Below are 24,453 nucleotides of genomic sequence, written 5' to 3'. Positions count from 1 at the left end.
TATCTATCTATCTATCTATCTATCTATCTATCTATACAATATATACCCATCCCCTTTCTGAATAAAGAATATATACTCAGTTGCCTCTTCCATATATATATATATATATGATATACCTAGCCCCCATTTTCTACAATACAATATCTACCTTTCCCTTTCTCTCTCTCTATAACATAACACATATGCAATAAATAATATTCAAATTATACAATATATAATTGTACTATGATACACAGAACACATGAGATACAGAAATGCACAATACCCCAAATCCCAGTCTTAAGAATTTAGAATTTTGTAAGACTAGATCTCTTGCTGGGAGTCTCTCAAAGGCTTCTCTTGATTCATTTTTTTTCATTTCTACACCAAGCGAGTAGTTTCAGTTCCTCTGGGAGGGCATTCTTACCACATATCACCTTGCCCCTGTTCCCAAAGATAAACTGAGAACAGTTCAGAGCCTTTGTCCATTCAAAATGCTGGCTCCCAGGAAGGCCAGCCAGGAGGTGTAGGGGGAGCTGGTGGCGGCTGCAGTTACGTCCCTGAAGACCATCACCTCTAGAGATGGCCTCAGCCCTAGCCAAGCCTTGGGATGGTTTTTCTGGGTCCCCTGCTAGGCCAGATCCTTTGCTCTGCAGCCACTTCTACTTCACTCATGAGCTCAAACAGGTCAGTCCAGGGGCCTGGGGAAGTTGGGGTTTGCAAAGAGCTTAGAGGAGGGGTGGACCGCGACTCTCTGCCCCTCCCTCCTTGCCTCTTCTTCCCCTTCACTCCCCTGCTTTCTAGGACTCCCAGTTCCAACAGAAGAGGTGTGTGGGGTGGGGAGTGCTGCCCTCTTGCCCTGGGGCACCTGGAGAGCCATCTCTCACCTGGGAGGCTGGCTTGTCTCCCTCAGCCTTGCCAAGGTGAATTATGAAAGTCTTTGAGCTGAAGCCTCAGAAGAAAGAACAATTCTGAGGAAGCTGTAGATTGGAAAAGAAGGAACGAGTTGCAAAGCTCTCTAAGCCAGCTGGCTGTTAAAAGCTTGCAAGAGAGGAAATGCCAGCTTGGAGTCTCCTTATCTGATGATTCTGTGTTTGGAGTTGCAGGCCTTGAAGTCTAAGGCTGGCTGGGCCAGGCTTAGCATTAGCTGGGTGACCTTGGAGGCTCTGCAGCACGATGGGACTGCCTAAGATGACCAGAGGGTGAACGTGGGGGGTGGAGGCAGAGATGGGGTGGGGGGGTCCCTCCCATCTCTGAACCCATGCTCTTATCTCTGTAGCTTTTAGAGGATGATGTGTGCCCTTTGTTCTCTAAGACACCAGGGAGGTGATGCCATGGCAAACACCTGAGCTGGATTTGAGTGAGGCGGACTGTACTAGGTTACCAGCCTCACTTTCTCTCCTGGAGCACATCTGGGTCAGATATGACTACATGTGAGGTAATCAGGGTTAAGTGACTTGTCCAAGGTCACACAGCTAGTAAGTGGCAAATGACTGAGGCTTGATTTGAACTCAGATCCTCCTGACTCCATGACTGGTGCTCTATCCCTTGCACTACCTAGACACTCTCAAGCTGCCCCACCTTCATCTTTCCCCAATCCCCTGTAAGTTCCTCCAGCTGGAGCACTCATCCAAGCAAAGAGAATCCAGGAGATGCAGTGGATAAAACACTGGACCTGGAGTCAGGAAGATCCGAGTTCAAATCCAGATTCAATAATCTACCATGCTGTGGGACCCTGGTCAAGTCACTCAGCTTCTGCCTCAGTTTCTTCATCTGCAAAATGTGTCTAATAACAGTATCTACCACCCAGGATGGTTGTGTGAAGATCAAATAAATATTTGCAAAAGTGATTTGCAGATTTCAAAGTGTTATAAAATTCTAGCTCTTTCTATGAATAGAGTGGCACAGTGGTCAAAGCACTGGCATTGAAGTCAGGAGGATGGGAGTTCGAATCGAGCCTCAGACACTTGCCACTTACTGTGTGACTTTGGACAAGTCACTTAACTCTGATTGCCTCGCATCCAGGACCGTCTCCAGTTGACCTGATTCCTATCTGGCCACTGGACCCAGATGACTCTGGAGGAGACAGTGAGGCTGGTGACTTAGCACGGCGACCTCTCACTCAAACCTAATTCATGTGCTTGTCATGGCAGCCCCTCTCTGATGCTGTGATCTTCTTTGAAAATGAAGAACAAAAAAAAAAATAATAAAGCAAACGTGAAGGAGTCCCTAAGGAGTGGCAGACCAGCTGCTCCCTCGTGTCTCTATCTCAAAACAACCAAGCCATCAGCAAGCATTCATTAGGTACCTACTATGTGCCAGCACAGTTCTAGATACTGGGGATACAAATATAAAGGTGAATTTGTCTCTGCCCTCACGGAATGTCTATTTTACTGGGGAGCTAGATTATATGGGCAAGTTATGTACAAAATCCATCCAAGCTGATGGGGAGGGGGACCACCATGTCTGGGTATTAGGAAAGACCTCTTGAGAGAGGTGACTTTTGATGATCCTTGAAGGGAACTAGGGCTTCTAAGAGGGGCATTTGAGGAGAAACAGTATTCTAGTCAGGGAGCGCAGCCTGGACAAAGCCTCAGAGATCAGAGGTGAAATGGGGAGCTGCCTGTCTACCGACAAGGAAGGAATTTTGGGAAGTATCTTTTTCTGAGTACTTTATTTTTTTGTTTGCTTGGGTTTTTTTGCAAGGCAATGGGGTTAAGTGGCTTGCCCAAGGCCACACAGCTAAGTAATTATTAAGTGTCTGAGACCATATTTGAACTCAGGTACTCCTAACTCCAGGGCCAGTGCTCTATCCACTGAGCCACCTAGCCACCCTTTTTATTTATTTTAAAAAAGATTTTATTTATTTTGAGTTTTACAATATTTCCCATAATCTTACTTCCCTCCCCACCACACACAGAAGGCAATTTGCCAGTCTTTACATTATTTCCATGGTATACATTGACCCAAATTGAATGTGATGAAAGAGAAATCACATTCTTAAGGAAGAAACATAAAGTATAAGAGATAGCAAGATCAGACGATAAGATAACAGTTTTTTTTTCTAAATTAAAGGTAATAGTCTTTGGTCTTTGTTCAAACTCCACAATTCTTTCTCTGGATACAGATGGTATTCTCCATTGCAGACAGCCCCAAATTGTTCCTGATTGTTGTACTGATGGAATGAGTGAGTCCATCAAGGTTGAACATCAATCCCATGTTGCTGTTAGGGTGTACAGTTCTGCTGGTTGTTAAAAGGTCTGGTTCTGCTCATCTCACTCAGCATCAATTCATACAAATCCCTCTAGGCTTCCCTGAATTCCCGTCCCTCCTGGTTTCTATTAGAACAATAGTGTTCCATGACATACATATACCACAGCTTGCTAAGTCATTCCCCAACTGAAGGACATTTACTTGATTTCCAATTCTTTGCCACCACAAACAGGACTTCTATGAATATTTTTGTACAAGTGATGTTTTTACCCTTTTTCATCATCTATTCTGAGTACTTTAATGCATGCTTATTGGATTGACAGATTGGCAAATGCTTTTTTTTTTCATGAATTTATTGCTATACCAGTAGCTTGAAAAGCAGGGCTCCTCCAAAGGGCATGTAAGTGTTTCTTCAAATAGTTAATCTCTTAATATTTAATGAAAGGCATTGATCAGATGGAAAATATCCATAGGGAAACCAGAAGGGTGAAAGGCTTCAAGCTACTTTCTACATAACAGTTAGCATTTTATCTGATGCTTTAAGGTTAGCAAAGTAAGTTTACAAATATTAGGTTATATGATTCCCACAGCAACCTGGGAGATAGGTGATATTATCATTATTATTCCCCTTTTCACAACTGAAGAACTGAGATAGACAGAGGGTAGATGACATATCCAGAATCACATAGTAAATGCCGGTCCAGACTAGAGTTCTAACCATTGAGCCATGTAGCTGTCATAAAGATCCATAAAAGCTAATTCAGAGTTCTATTTACCCTAGAGAAGGGAAAGCTCAGGGTTTATGATAGTTATTTTTAAGTATTTGAAATATTATCTACTTGGTCCTGGAGAACAGAACCAGGAATAAGGGATGAGAGTTGCTAATTCAATTTTTATGTAAGCAAAAGCTTCCTACTACAGAGAGCTGCCAGAGTGAACTAGGCTGTCTTGGGAAGGGGTCGTAGGTGCAATCGATCATTTGTTGGGGTTTTTTCAGATAGGGGATGGACTAGATGGTTTCTGAGACCCCCCTCCAGCTTTGAAAATTGATTTCTGATCTCCCATAACTCTTTTCCTTGAAATTTGGGATTCCCCATATTTATACTCATGACCAACTAAAGACAAAGCCTCTTTTCCCCCTTCCCCTACTTTATGTTCATTTAAGCTAATTTGATGGATTTTCATCACTTGCTCTATCATCAGCCTTCTTAAAACACTGATGAACTCAATGAAGATGTTTGAATAGGCCCTGAAGTAGTTGCCCGAACGTGGTGAACATTTTCCCCATTTTTTTTTACCCTTGATACAGTATCTAGCACAAAAATCAAACTTAATGAAATTTGTAAAATTTAATTGACTTCTAAATGAAATCAGTATTTAGCACAAAAATCAAGCTTAAGGAAATTTGTAAAATGTAATTGATTTCTAAATGAAATCCAGATCATTTTGACTCCATATATCTTTAAGATAGGTAGCATGTCACAGTAGATAGGGAAGTGGCTTGTTGTTCTGGGTTCAAATCTTATTTCTGAGATAAACCGTCTGTATGATGTCACATCACCTCTTAGGTCCCAGGGAACTCTCCGCAGAGAAAGTGCTGAGCTATGTTGGTAGACTAAATTTCTTCACCAAGAGTTCCCTGCCCCAGCAAAATTACAGATCCAAAGCAACCACCATCTTCTTCTTCACCAAAGTTTCAGTAAGAAGAAGCAATGTACTATACTATTAAGAGCATTAGAACCTGGAGTCAGGAGAGAGTTGGATTCAAATCCTGCCTTTGGCATTTATCTGAATTCCTCTGAATGCTCTTTTATGTCTCTTTATAGCAGCTCTGTGGCTTAATGGTTAGAGCACTGGGTGTGCAGTTAGGAAGATGGAAAACTAATCTGGACTCAGATGGTTAAACTATAGGATCACAGATAGAGCTGGAAGGGACTTAGAAAAGCATCAACTTAAAGTTGTCACTTTACTTCTCTGAGGCTCAGTTTCTTCCTCCAGAAAATGATAGTCCATACCTTAAGAGGGTTGTAGTAAGAATCACTGTAAGTATGTGTCACTACAAGTATGCATGTCAAACCTTAAAATCAATAGATATTGGGTATTGTTGCTGGCATATAGCAGATGAAATAAAGTCTATTGTGCTCGGACTACTCTGGGCCTTCAATCCATTCAAAACTCTTGTTTATATAAAAGTAAAGATAATGAAGCAGTCTGCAGAGATCTGGCTTTTTTGATGTTCTTGCATAATAGTTGTAAATTCCAGTTGCTGTTCCTGCAAAACTGGGACTCACTCATTCACTGGATTTGCATTCATTTGGATGACAAATGAAGAAATGACTATTACCAGTGTCGATGATTTATTTCCTTCTTAAAACTTCCTATTTGATGTGTTGATTTTATTTTGCCAATTCCTCTCCCCCCATGTGTAGCAAGTCCATCTGCAAACAGAAAGAGAGGGTTAGTATTTTGAGTTTTGTGCTCATGTATCTCTAACCACCTCCTCTTCTCTTTAGGTAGACGGGGGAGACTTTGGAAGTCAGAGACTTGGGTTTCCCAGTACCCAACATAGAAGATACTGGATCAGAGTTTTTCTAATGAACAAGAAATGTATTCCACAGAGCAATTTTTAACTCTTGGTAGGATAGATCAGGACCTACTGGTGTAGGGAGCATATAGTCTGTTTACAAGTCTTTATCAAGGGCTTATTACATATTAAGCACAAAAAAGGGTGGGGGAGGAGAAGGAAAAACAATTCCCTGCCCCCAAGGAGTTTACATTCTAATGGGAGAGTCAAAATGTAAGAAATTAGGAGCATGCAAGATATATAGTAAATAGATGAAGATACTAGGAAAGGGAGAGTCCTCAACAGCTCTTGGAATTGGAGAGTGCCTCATGAAGTAGGTGGGATTTAAGCTGAGTCTCGAAGGAAAATAAAAAAGTCACAAGGCAGGGGTAAAAAAGAGGAAGAGCATTCCCAGGCAAAGGGCACAGCCAAGGCAAAGGCTCGAAGGTTGGATACTGGAAAAACTACAAATAGTTGGATAGTGGAAGATGAGGAAGGAAATAAAGTATAAAAAAACTGCACCCATAAGTAAGGAATATTCCCCTACACAGATCCTTTCTTTGTGGCTTCTAACCTCAGAAGTTGCCTAAAGTTTCAAGAGGTAAAGGATTTGAACCCATGTCCTCTGATTTCCCAGTCAATGCTTTTTCCACTGTACCACTAAGTCAACTCCTTTGGTTTGAGATTAAGTAAGGAACTGGTTCATGATTACAGCAAGTGTCTGGTCTAGGATTTGAACCAATCATCATGCAACTGATTAGTGATGAATTGAATTCACTCATTGACCAGCCAATCAGCAAGCATTTATTAAACACCTTTTATGTGTCAAGTAATGTTCTGGGATCTGGGGGTTCAAGGACAAAGATAAAGCAACCCCCCGAGTTTAAAGAGCTAATATTCCTAAGGGGTAGAAACTATATTGTACCATCCATCTTTTGAGTACCTCTTATTTTTAGAGAACATAGGATTGCAGATTTCTGGGACTGTCAAGTCTAACTTCTTCATCTTACAGATAAGGAAACAGACCTAGGAAAGATAAATGACTTGCCCAGGATCACACAGGTAGAAAGTATTTGAAGGATTCGAAATTGAGTTTTTCTGAATCTAAGACCAGAGTTTTAGAGTTGGGAAAACCTGCAAAAAACCATCTTGTCCAATCGCCCTTTTTTTATAGATGAAGGACTTCCCCAGTCTAGATTCTCTTTTTCTATTCTACAGGCTTAGAGAAACTTATTTATTTTTCCTAATGGAATGGAGTGAAAAACCATTTATTAAATACTTAGTATATACCAAATGCTGTATTCTGAGGATAAAGTATGAAATAGAGACCTTCTCTGCCCTCAAGGAACTCACCTTCTTTCTTTTTTTTTTTAGGTTTTTGCAAAGGCAAATGGGGTTAAGTGACTTGCCCAAGGCCACCCAGCTAGGTAATTATTAAGTGTCTGAGGTCAGATTTGAACTCAGGTACTCCTGACTCCAGGGCTGGTGCTCTATCCATTGTGCCACCTAGCCACCCCAGAACTCACCTTCTAATATAGAAGGGGAAGGTGAGAAAACACATGAAGGAGGGCTCTTTGTCATGTTTAATTCAGGTCATCTGGGAAAAAACAGTTAATATTTTGACAAGTAGAAGGGAAAATGACAAATTCTAGAGGATCTTGAGGAAAAAATGGCAGAATACAGATCCACCCACAAAGAGGACTGTGGGATTAAGAGTGACTGGAGTATAATTCTGGAATATTTCCAGGAAAGGTGGGGATACAAGGGCCAGTGTCTAACCAATGGCAGATGTTCTATATGTGATAGAAACTGGACCATGGAGCAAATGGTTGGGAAGAGAATCGGTTGGGAGTTTACAGTCTCTCTTCCTGCTGCTCATGAGGGTTGGGCAGAATGGGGCAAAGTTTATTTACAAAACTGAAACCAGTTTCTAGATGGAGAAATGCAGCTCCTAACAATGTTATGATATAACTTTTCCAACTGGCACAGATACAAAATGCAAATTCTCTCTTTTTCTTTTTAGGTTTTTTTTGGCAAGGCAAATGGGGTTAAGTGGCTTGCCCAAGGCCACACAGCTAGGTAATTATTAAGTGTCTGAGACCAGATTTGAACTCAGGTACTCCAGGGCCAGTGCTTTATCCACTGCGCCACCTATCTGCCCCACAAAATGCAAATTCTCAAAGCAGCTTGATACGCCTTGCAAAAGAGCATGTGGAAGCTAGGATGGATAATAGAGACCCCAGTGGTAATACAGAGCAGCTAGACTTCCTATGCTCACAGTTCAAACGGCAGCGCTAGCAGTTGCTCAGAAAGGTAGGTCAATCAATAAACTTTTCCTGGTATGCCCTTAGGTATAGGGAAATGAATGGGAAAACCTAGCTAGAATTCTAAATAAAATTATTTGATCATATGTTCAGGAACTTTTGACAGTCCATGAGGGTTCTTCTACAAGGTAGAAACAACTTTTATTGGAATTCCATGCTTAATTTAAAAAAAAGATGAATTTTCTTCTTTGTCAGACTGCCTGTATTCTAACATGGTGGGCAACCTTTAACCTTCTTCCATCCACTTGATTTCCTTAGTTCCATCCACTGCTTCTTCCTTCCCTCCTCCCCTAACCTTCCCATCTTCCTACATGAACCCTTTTCTCCACCAACCCTCTCTTGCAAATAAATCCCTTCCCATCCAGCCACATACATTGTCTCTACCAATCCCACTCTTTCTGTAATGGGGACAATCATTTTTTTACAACCAGATCCCAGAGGGGTCACTAAAGAAAAAAAAACACTTGGGAAATCTCAAAGCACACCAAAATGTAAGTTGTGATTTTAAATCTTATTCTTCCCAACCATCATTGTTCCTATTGTCCATGGGATACCCGGGAGGCAGGGGGCTCTCCTTCAGTACTGGCTGGATGTCCATTTGTGGGAAATTTGGAGGGAGGAATCCTGTTTGTAAGATCATAGAATGACAGGTGTAGAACTAAAGTAACTATCTTGGAATCCTCCTTATTAGCTCATAGACTCACAGATGCAGAATCCCATTTAGTAGCTCATAGAATCCTAGATGTGGAATTAGAAGTAACTATCGGGGCGGCTAGGTGCAGTGGATAAAGCACTGGCCCTGGAGTCAGGAGTACCTGGGTTCAAATCCGGTCTTGCCACTAATAATTGCCTAGCTGCGTGGCCTTGGGCAAGCCACTTAACCCCGTTTGCCTTGCAAAAAAAAAAAGTAACTATCTTGGAGGTTGTTGAATCCAACTCTCTCATTTTCAATATGAGGAAACTGAGGTTGAAGGAGGTGAAGTGACTCTCCCAGACTCACACGTCTAGGAAGAATGAGAAGTAAGTTTTTATACTCAAGTTTTGTTGACTCCAAATCTATCCACAATTCCCCCTGACTATTCAATTATCACTTGCACTGAATGACCTTTGAAGTAACATTTGGAGTTAGATGACCTTTCAACTCTGAAGTTCTGTGATTCCAATATAAATCCAATATAAAGTGTTTCATTTGTACTGTGATTCCTCCTGAATCCTTCTGGTCATTTTGATTTTTTTTTTTGTCCAAGTCTATGATTTCATCCATGTGGAAAATGCTCACGGTGAAAATTTTTTGTAGTCTCAGAGACCAGCCTAGGATGTTGAAGGGGTAAGAACTTATCCAGGGTCACAGAACAAATAGATGCCAGAGACAAGACTTGAATCCAGCTGCTTTTGAATCCAAAGCCAGACCCATTAGCCACTAAGCCATCCAATTACAGTCACCAATTTATTATTTCATAGGAAGTAGAGCCAAACAGGTAATATCTTTCTGGTGTGCCTGCATCTAGAGCATCTGGACTCTCCTTTATGTGGCCTTCCTGAGGCTGTAGGGAAGAACAGTTTGGCCAAAGCTAGGTGATAGATCCTCAGAATGGCTGCAGGTGTTGGCTTCTCATGGTTAATCAGCCCTGATCTTAGTTAAGAAGTAATTGCTGAGTATACTACAGAAGGAAGGAATTCCTTTTGAGGAGGAAAGAACTGCAGCTGATGCCCAGAAAGAAGACCTGGTCACTTGCCACTAAGGCAAGAATCTGAATGGATGATACTCAAACTATCATTTCAAGTTGTCTCTTTGAAGTTGTTACTTCATATATATTTTCTTTTGCTTTTTAATATATTTTTATGTATTTCATTATTTTGTAAGATGTAAGTGTAAAATATACATGTCAAATAAGGTGTAATATTCATTTAAAAAAATTTTGAATTCCCAATTCTCTCCTTCTCTTCCTTCCCCTTTTCCCTGCTCCCCCCCAAGGAATTTACATTCTAATGGGAGAGTCAAAATGTAAGAAATTAGGAACATACAAGGTAAATAGATGAAGATAATAGGAAAAAGAGAGTCATCCATAGTTCTTAGAATTGGTGAGACCCTCATGTAGTAGGTGGGTAAGCAATTTGATATCAATTACACTTGAGTGGTCATGCAAAACATATTTTAGTATTAACTGTTGCAAAAGAAAACAGACAAAAACCTCAAGAATAAAGAATACTTCATGTTCATTTTCAAACTTGAAAGGATGGTTCTCTCTTTAAAATTATTCTTCAATCAGTGATAGACATTCTAGATCTTTCTATTTATTCAAATAACTTGTTTGATTCCCCAAACATATTTTGAGAGAAAGATTGACATAGTAGATCTAGGGGGTGCTTTGGAATGAAAAAGCCCTGGCTTTGGGTCATATCTCTGAAACATTACCTTAGGTAATGTACTTAATCTTATCAGTGTCCCAGGGAACTCTCCAAGGTGAAAAAATTTCTAATTACCACCTTCCAGAACAAAAAGATCTCATCCATAAGAAACTTCCTCTCACCTAAATGCATTTTCAAATTAGATCATTGTAATGCAAGCTAGTTATAGGCAAGTCAATATTTAGAAATAAATAGTATTAAAATAGGTCTGCAAAGGAGCTGACACATTTTATCTCATTTGATCTACACAATCATCATAGGATGCAGGTGTTATTATTTCAAAGGGAGGGAATTGAGGCTGAGGAAAGTTTAAGTGATTTGCCTAGATCCCCAAACCAAGTTTCTGAGGCAGGATTTAAAGTTAGGTCTTCCTGACTCCAAATTCAGAGTTATAGCCACAGCATCATCAACCAGAAGCCTATATGGAGGGCAGGATCAGTCAATATGATCCATATCTGGCCCAGGACCCAGATGGCTCCAGAGGAGAAAGTGAGGCTGGTGACTTTGCAAGCACTCCACCACTTCAATCCAATTCTCTTGCATGTTAAGGCATCATTCTCCTTGATGTCATGATTTTCTTGGAGAACAAAGAACAAACAACCATGATAAGGCCAAAGTTCAAACATCTAAGACAAAGAACTAGTTAACAGTTCTGAAAGTTGTATTCCCTTGAGTCTGAAGGTACCCTTGGACCTTAGGGTCTCACCAATGGGCTACAGGCCCTGATTGGTTCTACCAAGCTAGAAGGGTTGGGGAGTAACAAACCTAGCTACGGGTGGGGAGGGTCATTACTCAAAGATTGTCCACAATGGGATGAGATTTTTTTTTGTTTTTCTGTCTAAGTTACTCAACTATAAAATCTTATAGGTTGTTGTAAAAATAAAATGAGTAAATATTTGTAAAAGCTCTGAGCATATAATAGTCAATTAATAAAAAGCCTTGTTCCCTCTCCTCTACCCCAATCTCCCTTCATGAATGATGGGAATCTCTTTGGAAACATGCTATAGCTTTTAAGATCTTCTCGACTGGCACCTATCAACTTTAAGGTTCATTTCAGTGATTGGACCAAAGCACTAACCATTCTTTTTTACATAACTCTTCTGGAGACAAAGAAAGGTTTCCTCAGAGTATTAACCAAAGGGCAGCAGCTCATCTCACTGGAAATAGGCAAATGAGCTCTACCTTTTCTAGAAGTAAGAGTCTCAACTGCAATGTATTTTTTTTTCCCTTTTCAACTCAATTTGCTTATATTAAGTGATAGCAACATGCATGGATATGAGCTAAGATGGTTTAGAAAGAAGAAAGGAGCTACTAATCTAATGGAGGGAGGGATTAAAGGTAAAAAATAAGTGCCATATAAGGTGAAGATCCAGAAAAAACGGTTCTGAGAAAATTGAATGAGGAAGGCAAGGTTTTGGCAGGTGAAGAGAGGAGGATAAGTCCAGGCTTCATGAGGAAAGCAGTCCTAAGAGGGTATTAAAGTCTCTTTAAAAAATGTTTTTTTTTCCTGAATTTAAGGAACATTAATAAAATAAATTGGAAGAGAACATTTCCATATCCAAAGCTGAAAAGAGGGTAAGTGAAAATTTGAATTTTTCTTTTATATAGCTTGTATTAAAAAATACATAATGAATTCAACATCTTGCTTTCAAAGGTGTCTTAGTTGCCTGTTTCCTTCTGAACTTCCTTCTCTTGTGGGAGTTTTCAAAAATGCTTCAATGATCCTGTTTTCTAAGAAAGAGATTTCAGTGGGTAGACTGGGAGGAGTGCATTCCAGTCATAGAGGACAGCCTGCATATTCACAAATATTTTAGAACTCAGTGAACTATTCATTAATAGTGCACATTAGAACATAGAATATATAAAAAGGGAGACATGAGACTAAATAGGAGTTTGTCCCTGGAGGACCTGAAATCCAAGGCTAAGGAGTATATGTTATCCTAGATATAATGGGGCAGTTAGATGACAAAGTACATAGATTGACAGATCTGGAGTCAGGAAGACTCAGCATTTTGAGTTCAAATCCAGCCTCAGACTCTTACTGTGTATGATCCTGGGCAAATTCTTTAAATCCTGTTTGCCACAATTTCCTCATCTGTAAAATGGGCTGGAGAAGGAAATGGCAAGTTACTCCAGTATCTTTATCAAGAAAATCCCAAATGGGTGTATATAGAGTCAGACATGACTGAAAAATTCAAAACAGGTACCATGTGAGCAATTTTTACTAATTTTTAGTTAAACCTGTGAAGGTGTCCTTGGATGACTTTGGCATGAAGGGTAGATCAGAGCAGGAATTGAAGTAGGAAGTCCATTTAGCAAGCTATTGTGATAGTGCAAGGGAGGGATGATGAATGCTTGAACATATTCCTAGCAGTCTAAGTAAAGAGTAGGGGACAAAGCTGAAGGATACTGGGAAGGGAGCATTGCCCAGAGGTGGCAAATCAAGGTAAGTGGGAAAGGTAAAATATCTAGATTAGAAGCAATGAGTACTTGAGAATCAGAGGATCTGGGTCCAATTCTGAGTTCTATCATTTATTACCCTGGGGAATAATCATCCAACATCTAGGACCCTGATTTTCTTCAACTCTAAAATAAGGGAGTTAGGTCAAATAACTATCAGAGGTTCCAACTCTAAACCTCTGATTTTATCTTCAGAAGTATGATAAGGAATCAATTAGGGATGAATAAAACAGCTCCAAAGCAGTGAGGGTTGGGTTGAAAGACCTTTTAAATAGACCCGAGTCAATGTCTTTTGTGACTTAAGAACTACTGAGATACAGTAAAAAGAAAAGGGGATGGGAGGGATAACCTAGATTCAAATATCATCTAATCTGGGGATACTACCTCAGAATGGAAGCTAGTGTCTTTTTGAAATAGTTCATTATAAGCTCAAATCTGAAAATAAGGGAGCAAGGACAGAATTAGGGTGGCTGATGAGAAGAACGGTTATGGAGAAAGGGTTTGAGTTTATCATCATCATCATCATCATCATCATCATCATCATCATCAATGAGCATTGAAAAAGTGAAGATGAAGAGGAGCAGGAGAGAGACAATGGGACAAGTAAAGGGTAGGAGACTATGATTAGGGAGGGAAATTCTAATCCAAAACCCACCAAGGAATGTGCCTGAAGGGTACAACACTCCTGAATATTAATTTTTCTAGTTACATGGCAGTCCATGCACAGTGAAAACAGATTTGGTTTACTTGCTTCCTTTAATCAAAGCCAACCTGAAAAATGAGCAAAGTATTATACATATATATATATATATATACATATATATAATGTATTTGTTACATATTTAACATTATATATCTACAAATTATATATTTTATATTTTTGTCATACATTGGACTCTTCTATAGAGAGAATCCTGCATAGATCTTATCTGCACTTATTTCTTTGAAAAAGAAATCCATTTTATTTCATTTGAAAAATAGATTCTATTTTTTTCAAGCAATGAAAAATCTTCCTTTTCTTCCTTCTTCCCCATGTTCTCTCTTCCTCACATTCATTGTGTTTCTAGCGAGTTCATAATGCCACAATGTACGAGTTCATTGATCACATCAACTAATTGTTCCAATCAACAAGTATTTGTTTTTTGGTTGTTTTTATTTATATTTTATTTTTTCCAATTACATGCAAAGATAGTTTTTATTTTTTTGAAAGCTTTTGAGTCCCACATTTTTTAACCTCCCTTTCTTCCCTCCCTCCTCTGGTATAATTTGTCCATGTATAATCAGGTTTAATCTATTTCCATATTAGTCAGACCATCAGTAAGCATTTCTGAATCTCTTACTATATCAAGGCCCAGAGAAGGCAATGACAACATTAAAAAAGCAGGTATTTTTACTTTGAGTCATACCGGAAAACATACTGTTTCCTCTGTGGTGCCTCCGTGATCTCCTCAGTTGACCTCTCCCTCTAGTTACCCTAGAGAACTTTGTCTGAATTGCTTATTTTTCCAGTTGCCAATCAACCTGATTTATAATTATCCAGTATCATCCCCCTCAGAATGACATTGTGTTTAAGAGAACTGGCCTTGGAGGCAGGAAGACACATCCTGGTTATGTTGATTCCAAGCGAGTCATGAAAAGTCCCAGTTTCCAAGATAAACCTGAGATCTCACAACTGTGAGAGGGTGCTGGCCAGCACTGGAATGGGCAGATGGAATCATCTGTCCAGTCCCTGTTCCTATATTTTATACATGCTTAGTTTTGTATATATTGGCACCCCCTTTAGGAAGTAAACTCCACGAGGGCAGGGATTATTTTGCTTTTGTCTTTTTTATCCTTAGCCTCCAGCACATTGTAGGTGCTCAATAATGTTTGTTGATTGATATACAATGAACATCTTGAAGGTTTTTCATTTACTTAAAGGCAGACACTATGTTTTTTGCCTTTGTTTGTATCTTTACCATTCAGTAGGGCATCTGGCAAAAGTTTCATTTGGTCTCTCAATCTCCACTAGATACTGTCCAATATCTCTGTTCCTCCCCTCCTTTTTAAAATCAATCAACATTTATTAAGTGCTTACTGTGTACCAGACAATGCAATAAAGGCACAAATACAAACAAAAATGAAAAAAATACAAAAAAATTCTTAAGGAATTTACAAAGTAATGAGAGAAGACAATACACAGAGGAGACTGAGAAAAAATGGTCAGAGGTCATTTAATCAACCAATTAGTATTTATTAATAAGAGACAGAGAAGAACCAGGAGAAAGCAGTGTCATGAAAACAGACACAGAAGAGTATCAGGAAGGAAAGGGTCATCAAAAGCTGCAGACCATTAGATTGGGAATCAAGAGACCGTAGGTAATGAGATTTTGATTTTGATTAAATGATGAAGTTGGAAGCCAGATTGCAGAGAATTAAGAAATGAGGGGGAAGAAAGTAGAGGCACCAATTGTTGACAGCTTTCTCAAAGTGTATATCCATGCATTCTTTACATCTTTGTGCTGTGGGTATAGCTTTGATTATACCTTTTCCTGCTACTGTGCCATCTTGAATGGTTTCCACGGATCGTTTCTTCCTAGTCTCCCCAAATCTTCTCTTTGTTATCTGATTACGCTGACTATGCTCCCAGTCATTCAAACATGTAACCCCAACTTCTTATTCTCCCAAGCTGTTGCTATTCTAGAAAAATCTCTCCTATGTGTCCCCCCTTCTATCCTCTAACATTGCTACCAACCCTGAGAAGTTCCTCATCACCTCATGCATAGCCTATTACAAATCATCTTCTGGTTGACTTTCCTGCCTCAAGTTTTTTTTCCACTCCAGTTCATTCTCCACCCAGTTATCAAAACGATCTTCTAAAAGAGCAGATTTGACCATGTCATTTTCCTATTTTATAAGCTCCATTGGTTTGCCTATCACCTCCAGAATCAAATATAAAACCCTCAATTGAGCTTAAAAAAAACTTTCATAACCTGACCCCTTCCTACTTTCTTAGATCTGACTCCCCTCCATATACTTTATAATTCATTGACACTGATTTTTTGCTGGTCCTCACACTTCTCACAATTGCACATGGCTCAATGGCTATCCTCCTCATTACCTCCTTTCACTGACTTTCTCAATTCTCAGTTAAAATCCTACCTTCTACCACAAGTCATTCCTGGTCTTTCTTATTATATTGTTTTTCCTCTGAGATTATTTTTTTAAATAATTAAAATTTTTCTAAATTTTGAATTTAGATTTTGCCAACCTGACTTCCAATTTTTCCAGTAGTTTTTAATCAAATAGTTATTGCTTCAAAAGAATGTATACTTCATTTGCACATTATAATATAGTTCGAAATCTGATACTGTTAGCCTGCTTTCACGTTTTCATTGATTCCCTTGATATTCTTGACCTTATGTTACTCAAAATAAATTTTTAATTTTTTTTCCTAACTCTAAAATATTTTTTTTGCAAGGCAAATGGGGTTAAGTGGCTTGCTCAAGGCCACACAGCTAGGTAATTATTAAGTGTCTGAAACTGGATTTAAACTCAGAGTACTCCTAACTCCAGGGCTGGTGCTCTATCCACTGAGCCACCTAGCCACCCCTACCTCTAAAATAATTGTTTGGTTGTTTGATGGGCGTGGCATTGAATATGTAAATTAATTCAGATAGAATTGTTATTTCTCTATGTTGGTTTAACCTACCCAAGTCATTTTTTTTTATATTGGCTAAGCCTACTCATGAGCGATTAATATTTCTTTAATTATTTAGATGTCTTTATTTGCATGAAAGTTATTTTTAATTGGTTCATTTAGGTCCTAGGTATGTCTTGGCAGGTGGACTTTAAAGTATTTTATATTCTTTGTAGGTATTTTAAATGGAATTTCTCTATCTGTTCTTCTGTGTTTTGTTGATAGCACATAGAAATGCTGATGATTTATGGACATTTATTTTAAATCCTGAAAAGCTTTTCTAAAATTACTAATTATTTCAACTAGTTTCTCATTAATTCTTTATGTGGCTTACCAGTTTTTTGTACTCCATTTAGTTGTCATGTCTAACACTTCATGATCCCATTTGGGGTTTTCTAGGCGAAGTTACTGGAATGATTTGCTATTTTCTTTCCCAATTAATCTTTTAACAGATTGAGAAACTGAAACAAACATGGTTAGAAACTTGTCCAGGGTCACACTGGGATAATTAGTTTCTGAGGTCAGATTTGAATTCAGGAACATGAATCTTCTTGACTCTTGGGCAATATGGCACCATCTAGCTGTCATTAAAACAATATCACATGTTAAACTACAAAGCAAAGTAGTAATCCACAAAGCAAACTGTAACTGGATGAGAAATAGTATTGATTAGTGGCCTATATTAGATATATACTCTACAGCAATAATTATGTATGGTAGTGGAATGCCATCATATCATCTGCAAAGAGTAACATTTTTGGTTCTTCATTGCCCATCTTTATTCCTTCAATTTCTTTTTCTTTTATTGCTATAGCTAATATTTCTAAATGCAATATTGATTAGTAGTGGTGCTAATGGACCTCATCACCCCTCATCTTTTTTTGTTTGTTTGTTTGTAGGTTTTTTGGTTTTTGTTTTTTGCAAGGCAAACGGGGTTAAGTGGCTTGCCCAAAGCCACACAGCTAGGTAATTATTAAGTGTCTGAGGCTGGATTTGAACTCAGGTACTCCTGACTCCAGGGCCAGTGCTCCACCCAGCTGCCCCCACCCCTCATCTTTTGGGGAAAGTTTTTAGTTTGTCTCCATAACATAAAAACAATCTTGGTTATAGATAGATATTACTTATCATTTTAAGAAAGGTTCATTTATTCCTGTGCTTTCTAGTGTTTTATTTTTGGATGTTATATTCCTCCTTATATTCCTCAAAAACTTTTTCTGCTTCTATTGATAAAATCAATTTTACTGTTTTTATTGCTAATATGGCCACTCATGCTGATAGTTTTCCTTACCCCTAAGCAGATATGCATTTTTGGTATAAATTCTAACTATTTGTAGTATATGATCTTGCTATTATTTTATTTAACATTTTGTGTCAGTATTCATTAAGGAAATGAACTTCTTTCTGTGCTCTTTCTCTTCCTGGTTTAGGTATCAAAGTTATATTCATGTCATAGAGGGAATTTAGTAGGACTCCTTCTTTGTCTATTTTTTCAAGTAATTTATTTAGTGTTAGAATTGCTTTTTAGATGTTGTGTAAAATTCAGATGTAAATCTCCCTAGTTTGTTGCTGCTTGCTTCACCTTTGGGGCCCTTAACAGCGACGACCTCCTTCCCAGAGGGGAGCTGAGAATTATGAGTCAAGCCACACTGCCTTATGCCTCCAGCTCAAATTTATTACTGCTTAGCTTCTACATATATACTATTAGGTCTTCTGGGGTAAAACAAAGAAAAATGAGGGAACGGGGGGAATGCACAAGCAGTGTACGTGCAGCGTCTTGCGTTACAGGATAAGGGGGTATGTTGGGGGAAGGTGGTAAAACACAGCTGTGTCCTGTGCCCTTGGTCTGTGGGGCGGAATGTCCAGCTCCCAAGGACTCCGGTGCCCCTTATCTCTCAGGGCGGCATGCCAGCTCCTGAGATTGTCCAGGTGGTGGGGCCGTTAGAATAGCCTGTGTTCCCACACTAGTTCTGGAATTTTTTTCTTAGAAAGTCATTTCTGACTTGTCCAATTTCTTATTCTGGGTTATGGTTATTTAAGTATTATATTTCCTTCTGTTAATATGCACAATTTATATTTTTATAAGTATTCATCTATTTCAGTTAGATTATCAGTTTGATGTGCATACAGTTGGGCAAAATAATTCCTAATAAAAGTTTTTGGTTTTGCAAGACAATAGGGCTAAGTGGCTTTCCCAAGATCACACAGCTAGGTAATTATTAAGCGTCTGAGGTTGAATTTGAACTCAGGTCCTCCTGACTCCAGGGCTGGTGCTCTATTCACTATGCCACCTAGCTGCCCCCAATTATTTTAATTCACTCATGGTTCATTCATTCATTCAGTTTTTTCAGTTTTCATACTGTAGTTTGATTTTTTTTTAAATCAAATTAACCACTAGTTTATTTTATTGATTTTTTCATAAAACCAAATCCTAGTTTTATTTATTAAATCCTTTAACCTTCAATTTTATTAATATCTCTTTCATTTCATGATTTTTATTTTAATATTTTATTGGGAATTTTTAATTTTGTCTTTTAAAAGTTTTTAATTGCAGTACCAGTTTATTAATGTACTCATTCTCCCTTTTATTGATATGTATTTAGAAAAATAGATTTGTCCCTGTGTACTACTTTGGCAGCATTCCACAAATCCAGAATGTTGTCTCTTGTTATTATCTTTAATGAAACTATTGATTGTTTTTATGATTTGTTCTTTGATCCATTCATTCATTTTTTAGGATAAGATTACTTAGTTTCCAAATAATTTTTAATCTAAGCTTCAGAAGCCCTTTATTAAATATATTTTCATTATCATTTTAAAAAATGTGCATTTAATATTTCTGCTTTTCTGTATTTGTTTGTGAGGTTTTTATGCCCATATTAGGCCATGAGGAATTTTTGTGAAGGTGCCATGCTAGCTGAAAAAAAAAGGTATATTTCTTTTTTTATATCCTTCTCCTCCCACCCTCACTTCCATCGTTCTCATCAAACCCAGAGATTGTAAGGAATCTTAAATCAACCAGTAATGCATCATGAAGCTTGTAATGATAAAACAAAATGGAATTTTCTGCATTTTGGGACACTTCTTTAATAAAGAAATGAAAAACTTCAACCATTGATCATAGATTTTGAAGTATCTGAGAGAAAGGGGGGGTATTATTTGAAGAGCATATTCTTCTGGATCCTCAATATTGGTTTCTACATCCTTCATGTGGACAGAATCCCACCAGTTCCCAAGGATTTAACTAGCATTTCTATTCCAAGGATTCTCAGATCTTCCTATTCTGCCCTAACCTCTCATCTGCAACTGACATCTTCAAGTTGACATTTTAAACTCAACCTATCCAAACAAATCTCATTATCTCCCCCCACCCCAACCCTCTCATGCTCTCATCTTCCCTGTTCCTATTGAGGGCAGTATCCTCCCCCTGGTCTCCAAGGCTCACACCTTTGGGATCCCTTCTTCACTTCTTACACACTCTCACCCCTCCCACTCATGGAGTGGGTCTACTGATTCACCTTTGTGCAATTTCTTGAATAATGTCTCCTGTCCTCTAACCTGCCTGACCCTGGTTGAGGCTCTCTTCACCTCACACTGGACTACTACAATAATTGCTGGTGGATCTGCTTGCCTCAGTCTCTTCCCCATTCCAATCTATTCTGCATTCAGTTGCTAGAGTGACTTTTTTCCTAAAACATAGGTCCCTCCATGTCATCTTCCTACTCATTAAACTACAATGTTTTCTTTCATATATATATATATATATATATATATATATATATATATATATATATATATATGATATAAAAACCTTTTTGGCATTCCTTCCTAATCCAGGCCTTCCATATCTCATCTTTCCAGTCTTCCTGCGTCTTAGTCCCTATTGGAGGTCTTTGATCTAGTGACCCTGGCCTCCATGGTGTTCTGAAACAAGACACCTCTCGGCTCCAGACATTTTCTTTGGCTGTAGTACAGACCTGGAATGTTCTCCCTTCTTATCTTATTGGCTTCCCTGGCTTCCTCCAAGAACCAACTAAAATCCTCCCTTTTACAGGAAGCTTTTTCCAACTTTTATTAATTCTGGTGCCTCCTTCTTATTTCCTTTTCTCCTATTTATCATATATATATATATATGTATATATATATATATATATATATGTATATATATATAGTTAGTTAGTTAGTTAGTTAGTTAGTTAGTTAGTTTTTACATTTCTGGATTGCTTGTTCTTTTCCCCACTAGACTGTGAAGTCATCTGGCTGGTGATCATCTTTTGCTTCTTTCTATATATCCAAAGCTTGATAGTAACTGGCTTAGAGTAGATATTTAATAAATATTTTTTGACTAAATGATAGTATACACAGAATTTTTGCTTTTGCATACAACTTATTATTTCTTTTATTGTTGTTTCCAATTCTGGAAAAATTGGCCTTTGTAGCAGGTCATGGAGATTGATTTCTGAGGGTCCAAGATTAGAGTGATAGGAAATTTTATGGCCGATGTAAAGTATTAGTATTTGGGTTGTTGGGACAATTTGTAGGCAAAAAGACCTGAGTTTAAATCCGGATCCACACATTTAACAGTTTTGTGACCCTAGAGAGGTCCCTTAAATTCCATCAGCCTCAATTTCCTCAACTGTCAAATGTGTTTATTAATATGCAACAAAGTTTTTGTAAAGATCAAATGAGAAACCATGTGAAAAGTACTTGAAAAATCTTAAGGTGATATATAAATACCAGTTATTATTCTTACTCCTAATAACAAAATATTCTTGGGATTAATAAATTGTCTGCTTGTGCTCCAGTAATGGCTAGAATTCTATGAACACTTCTCTCTTTTGCTCTGTCAGATTGTCTAGGTTCATTGCTTGGAAGCATTTTGGGTTGGAAAATCAACCATTGGGAATCTTCCAGGAAAGGATATTCATTCCTACATAATGTGGACTGGTTGCGTGGTGAGCTTATCATTTCCCAAATTGGATATTATTATATCTATTCCCAAACTTATTTTTGATTCCAGGAGTTGGAAGGAAGTTCTGTCTCAACTTTGAGCAAAGAGAGGAGTAAACAACCCAGACAACTAATTCAGTACATTTACAAAATGACAAGTTACCCACAACCCAGCCTACTCTTGAAAAGTATAAATATTAGCTGTTGGTCTAAAGATTCAGAATATGGATGGACTCTATTCCATTTATCAAGGTGGAATGCTTGAGCTCAGGGAAGATGAAAGAATTTTTGTTTCTGTCAGCAATGGAAAATTGATTGATTTGGACAAAGAAGCTAGTTTTTTTGGATATTTTTCTAATTGGTTAAATATTCATATTTACAAATTTAAAAAGAGGCCATTACTACCATTTTTACCTGCTGTATGAGACATAGTGACAACAAAGTTTCTGGAGAATAATCCTATTAACAATAAGATGTCAGCCTGATAAATACTTTATTAAGCACCTACTAAGTATCAGTTAATATTAAGATGAAAAAGAAATCCAGTCCTTGATCTGAAGGAGCTTATAATTTAATTTAAGAAGATAAGATATAACAGGAAGGTGAAAGGGGGTAGGGTGAGATACCCACATCAACAGCATGATGGGGTCCAACCCAAAGAAGTGAGATAAGGTAAGACCTAAAGAGAGACAGCTGGCCTGGGATCTCTTTTTAAATGGGGGCCTTGGGACCAGTTCTAGGCTCTGCCCTTCAGCCCTAATTTCAAATGTTACAGAAATAGTAGCATTAAGGCAGTAGAACCAAGATAGTGGGTTAACAGATCATCTATTTTGTTTCTAAATCTTTGCCACCCCAAAAGTTCTGCTACAAAGAATTTTGCCTCTATGGTTTCCTTAACCTAGCTGCAATTTCATTACAAGTCTATGACCTTTTCTATTGTTGTAACAGCATTCTGATTGTCTACCATTGATCACTTATCAATAGTGTCTATACAGTGAAGGGCAAGAAATAAGAGAAGAAAAACAACCTGTGTTGTCCTTATTACCTGGAGCACCTATCTGCTTAGTCTTTTTCATGGACATCTCTATCCGTCTTTTTTTTTTTAATGTGCTTTTTTTGCATTTCTTTAAAACAAGTTACTATTTTCTTATCAATGACTTCTATGAGGTGTAAACCTAGTAACGGAATTTTGGGGTCAGGATGTATGGGCATTTTTGTCACAGTGACCTCATTCTCTCTGTCCTCAAATCGTTCAAATAGATCTCGAAAATATTGCAGATAAAATCATTATTAAGAAATCCAATTTTTTAAAAAAATCACGAGTCATTCCAAGGCTAACCTCTGGTTAGCAGGTTGTCAGAAAAGACAGACAGAGATGGCTATGGGCATACTATTATCACATTCTGGCTGCTCTGTGGATCCCTACCAAGTTTGCAATCACAGATCCAGGACTGAGGAGGGGTCCTAAGTCCAGGGCTGGCCTTCTAGGTTGAGAAATGGTCCAAGTTTAAAGTGGTTAGCTAAGAGCAGTTTTTCTGACAGTTTTCTATGTTAAGTCCCTAAAAATGAGCTTCTTTTAGGGAGAGAGTTTGCTGATAAAAGTGCAATTAATGATTGCCAAAGGAGCAACTAGGTGGTAACCCTAAGCAAATCATCTAACCCTGAATACCTCAAAAAAAGGAGGGGGGTAAGGGAAATTGTAGAGAGTATCTGTCAAATGTTTGTAAATTCATGTACTGTTTTGTTTTTTTTAAAGTTATTTTTTACCACCTAAATGTCTACTGTATCTCTCCCTTCTTCCTCACAGAAAGCCATCTCCTGTAATAAAGTATTTGTTTCTTTTTTCTTTATTTCTTTTTAATATTTAACATTTCTTTCCTTTCCTATGGCTCCTCCCCACCCACTGAGAAAGCAAGAAATATGATGTTAATTATATATATGAAATGCTGCAAAACATATTTCCATATTAACCATGCTGCCAAAAAAATCCTAAACAAAACAAACCCAAACAACCCCAAAACACAAAGAATAAAGAAAGTGAAAAAAATTATGCTTCAATCTGCATTCAGAATCTGCCAGTTTTCTCTCGGAGGCAGATATTATTTTTCACCAAGGGCTGTTTAGAATTGTCTTGGATCATTGCATTGATCAGAACACGTTTTTCACAGTCAATCATTGGTACAATATTGCAGTTACTATGTACAATGTTCTCTTGGTTTTGCTTACTTAACTCTGCATCAGTTCATATACATCTTCTAGGTCACTCTGAAACCATTCTTTCATCATTTCTTGTAGCACAGAAGTATTCCTTCACAATCATATATCACAATTTGTTCAACCGTTCTGTTTGGCATCACCTCAATTTATAATTCTTTGCTACCACCCCAGAAAAAGAGCTACTAGAAACATTTTTGTACATATAAGTCCTCCTCCCTCCCTTTAAAAAAATCTCATTAAGATAGACAGTGTTATTGTTCAGACTATTTTTGATAGTGAGGTTTTATAGCTCTTTGGGCATAGTTCCATTTTGCTATCCAGAATGGTTGGATCACTTCACAAGTTCACCAACAGGGCATTAAAAGAGTACCTATTTTTCCATATCCCCTCCAACATTTATCATTTTCCTTTTTTTCATATCAAGAATCTGATGGGTTTGAGGTGGTATCTCAAAGTTGGTTTAATTTATATTTTCCTAATCAGCAGTGATTTAGGGCATTTTTTCCATGTTGCTTTTGATAGGTTTTTTTTCCTGAAAACTGCCTGTTCTTATCATTCAATCATTTATTAATTGGGGAGTGGCTCTTATTTTTATAATTCTACTGAGTAAGTTTAAAAAAAACTAGGAAGAGGAGTTAAAACCAGCAAAACTGATCTGAAAA

General features: G+C 38.0%; 1 protein-coding gene across 1 annotated transcript; it reads left to right on the top strand.

The window, feature by feature from the left end:
- The first annotated feature begins 254 nt into the window (after positions 1-254).
- TNFSF10 (TNF superfamily member 10) lies at positions 255-21,999 on the top strand. The gene is given in 10 exon segments (XM_074192730.1): positions 255-297; positions 532-585; positions 588-638; positions 641-666; positions 1,552-1,564; positions 7,920-8,068; positions 8,173-8,207; positions 11,560-11,681; positions 21,484-21,803; positions 21,805-21,999. Coding segments are annotated over 10 exon segments (1,008 nt in total).
- The last annotated feature ends 2,454 nt before the right edge of the window (positions 22,000-24,453 follow it).

Source organism: Macrotis lagotis, chromosome 6 (genome assembly GCF_037893015.1).
Source record: "Macrotis lagotis isolate mMagLag1 chromosome 6, bilby.v1.9.chrom.fasta, whole genome shotgun sequence".
Lineage (NCBI taxonomy): Eukaryota > Metazoa > Chordata > Mammalia > Peramelemorphia > Peramelidae > Macrotis > Macrotis lagotis.
This window is presented reverse-complemented; position numbering and strand designations above follow the sequence as displayed.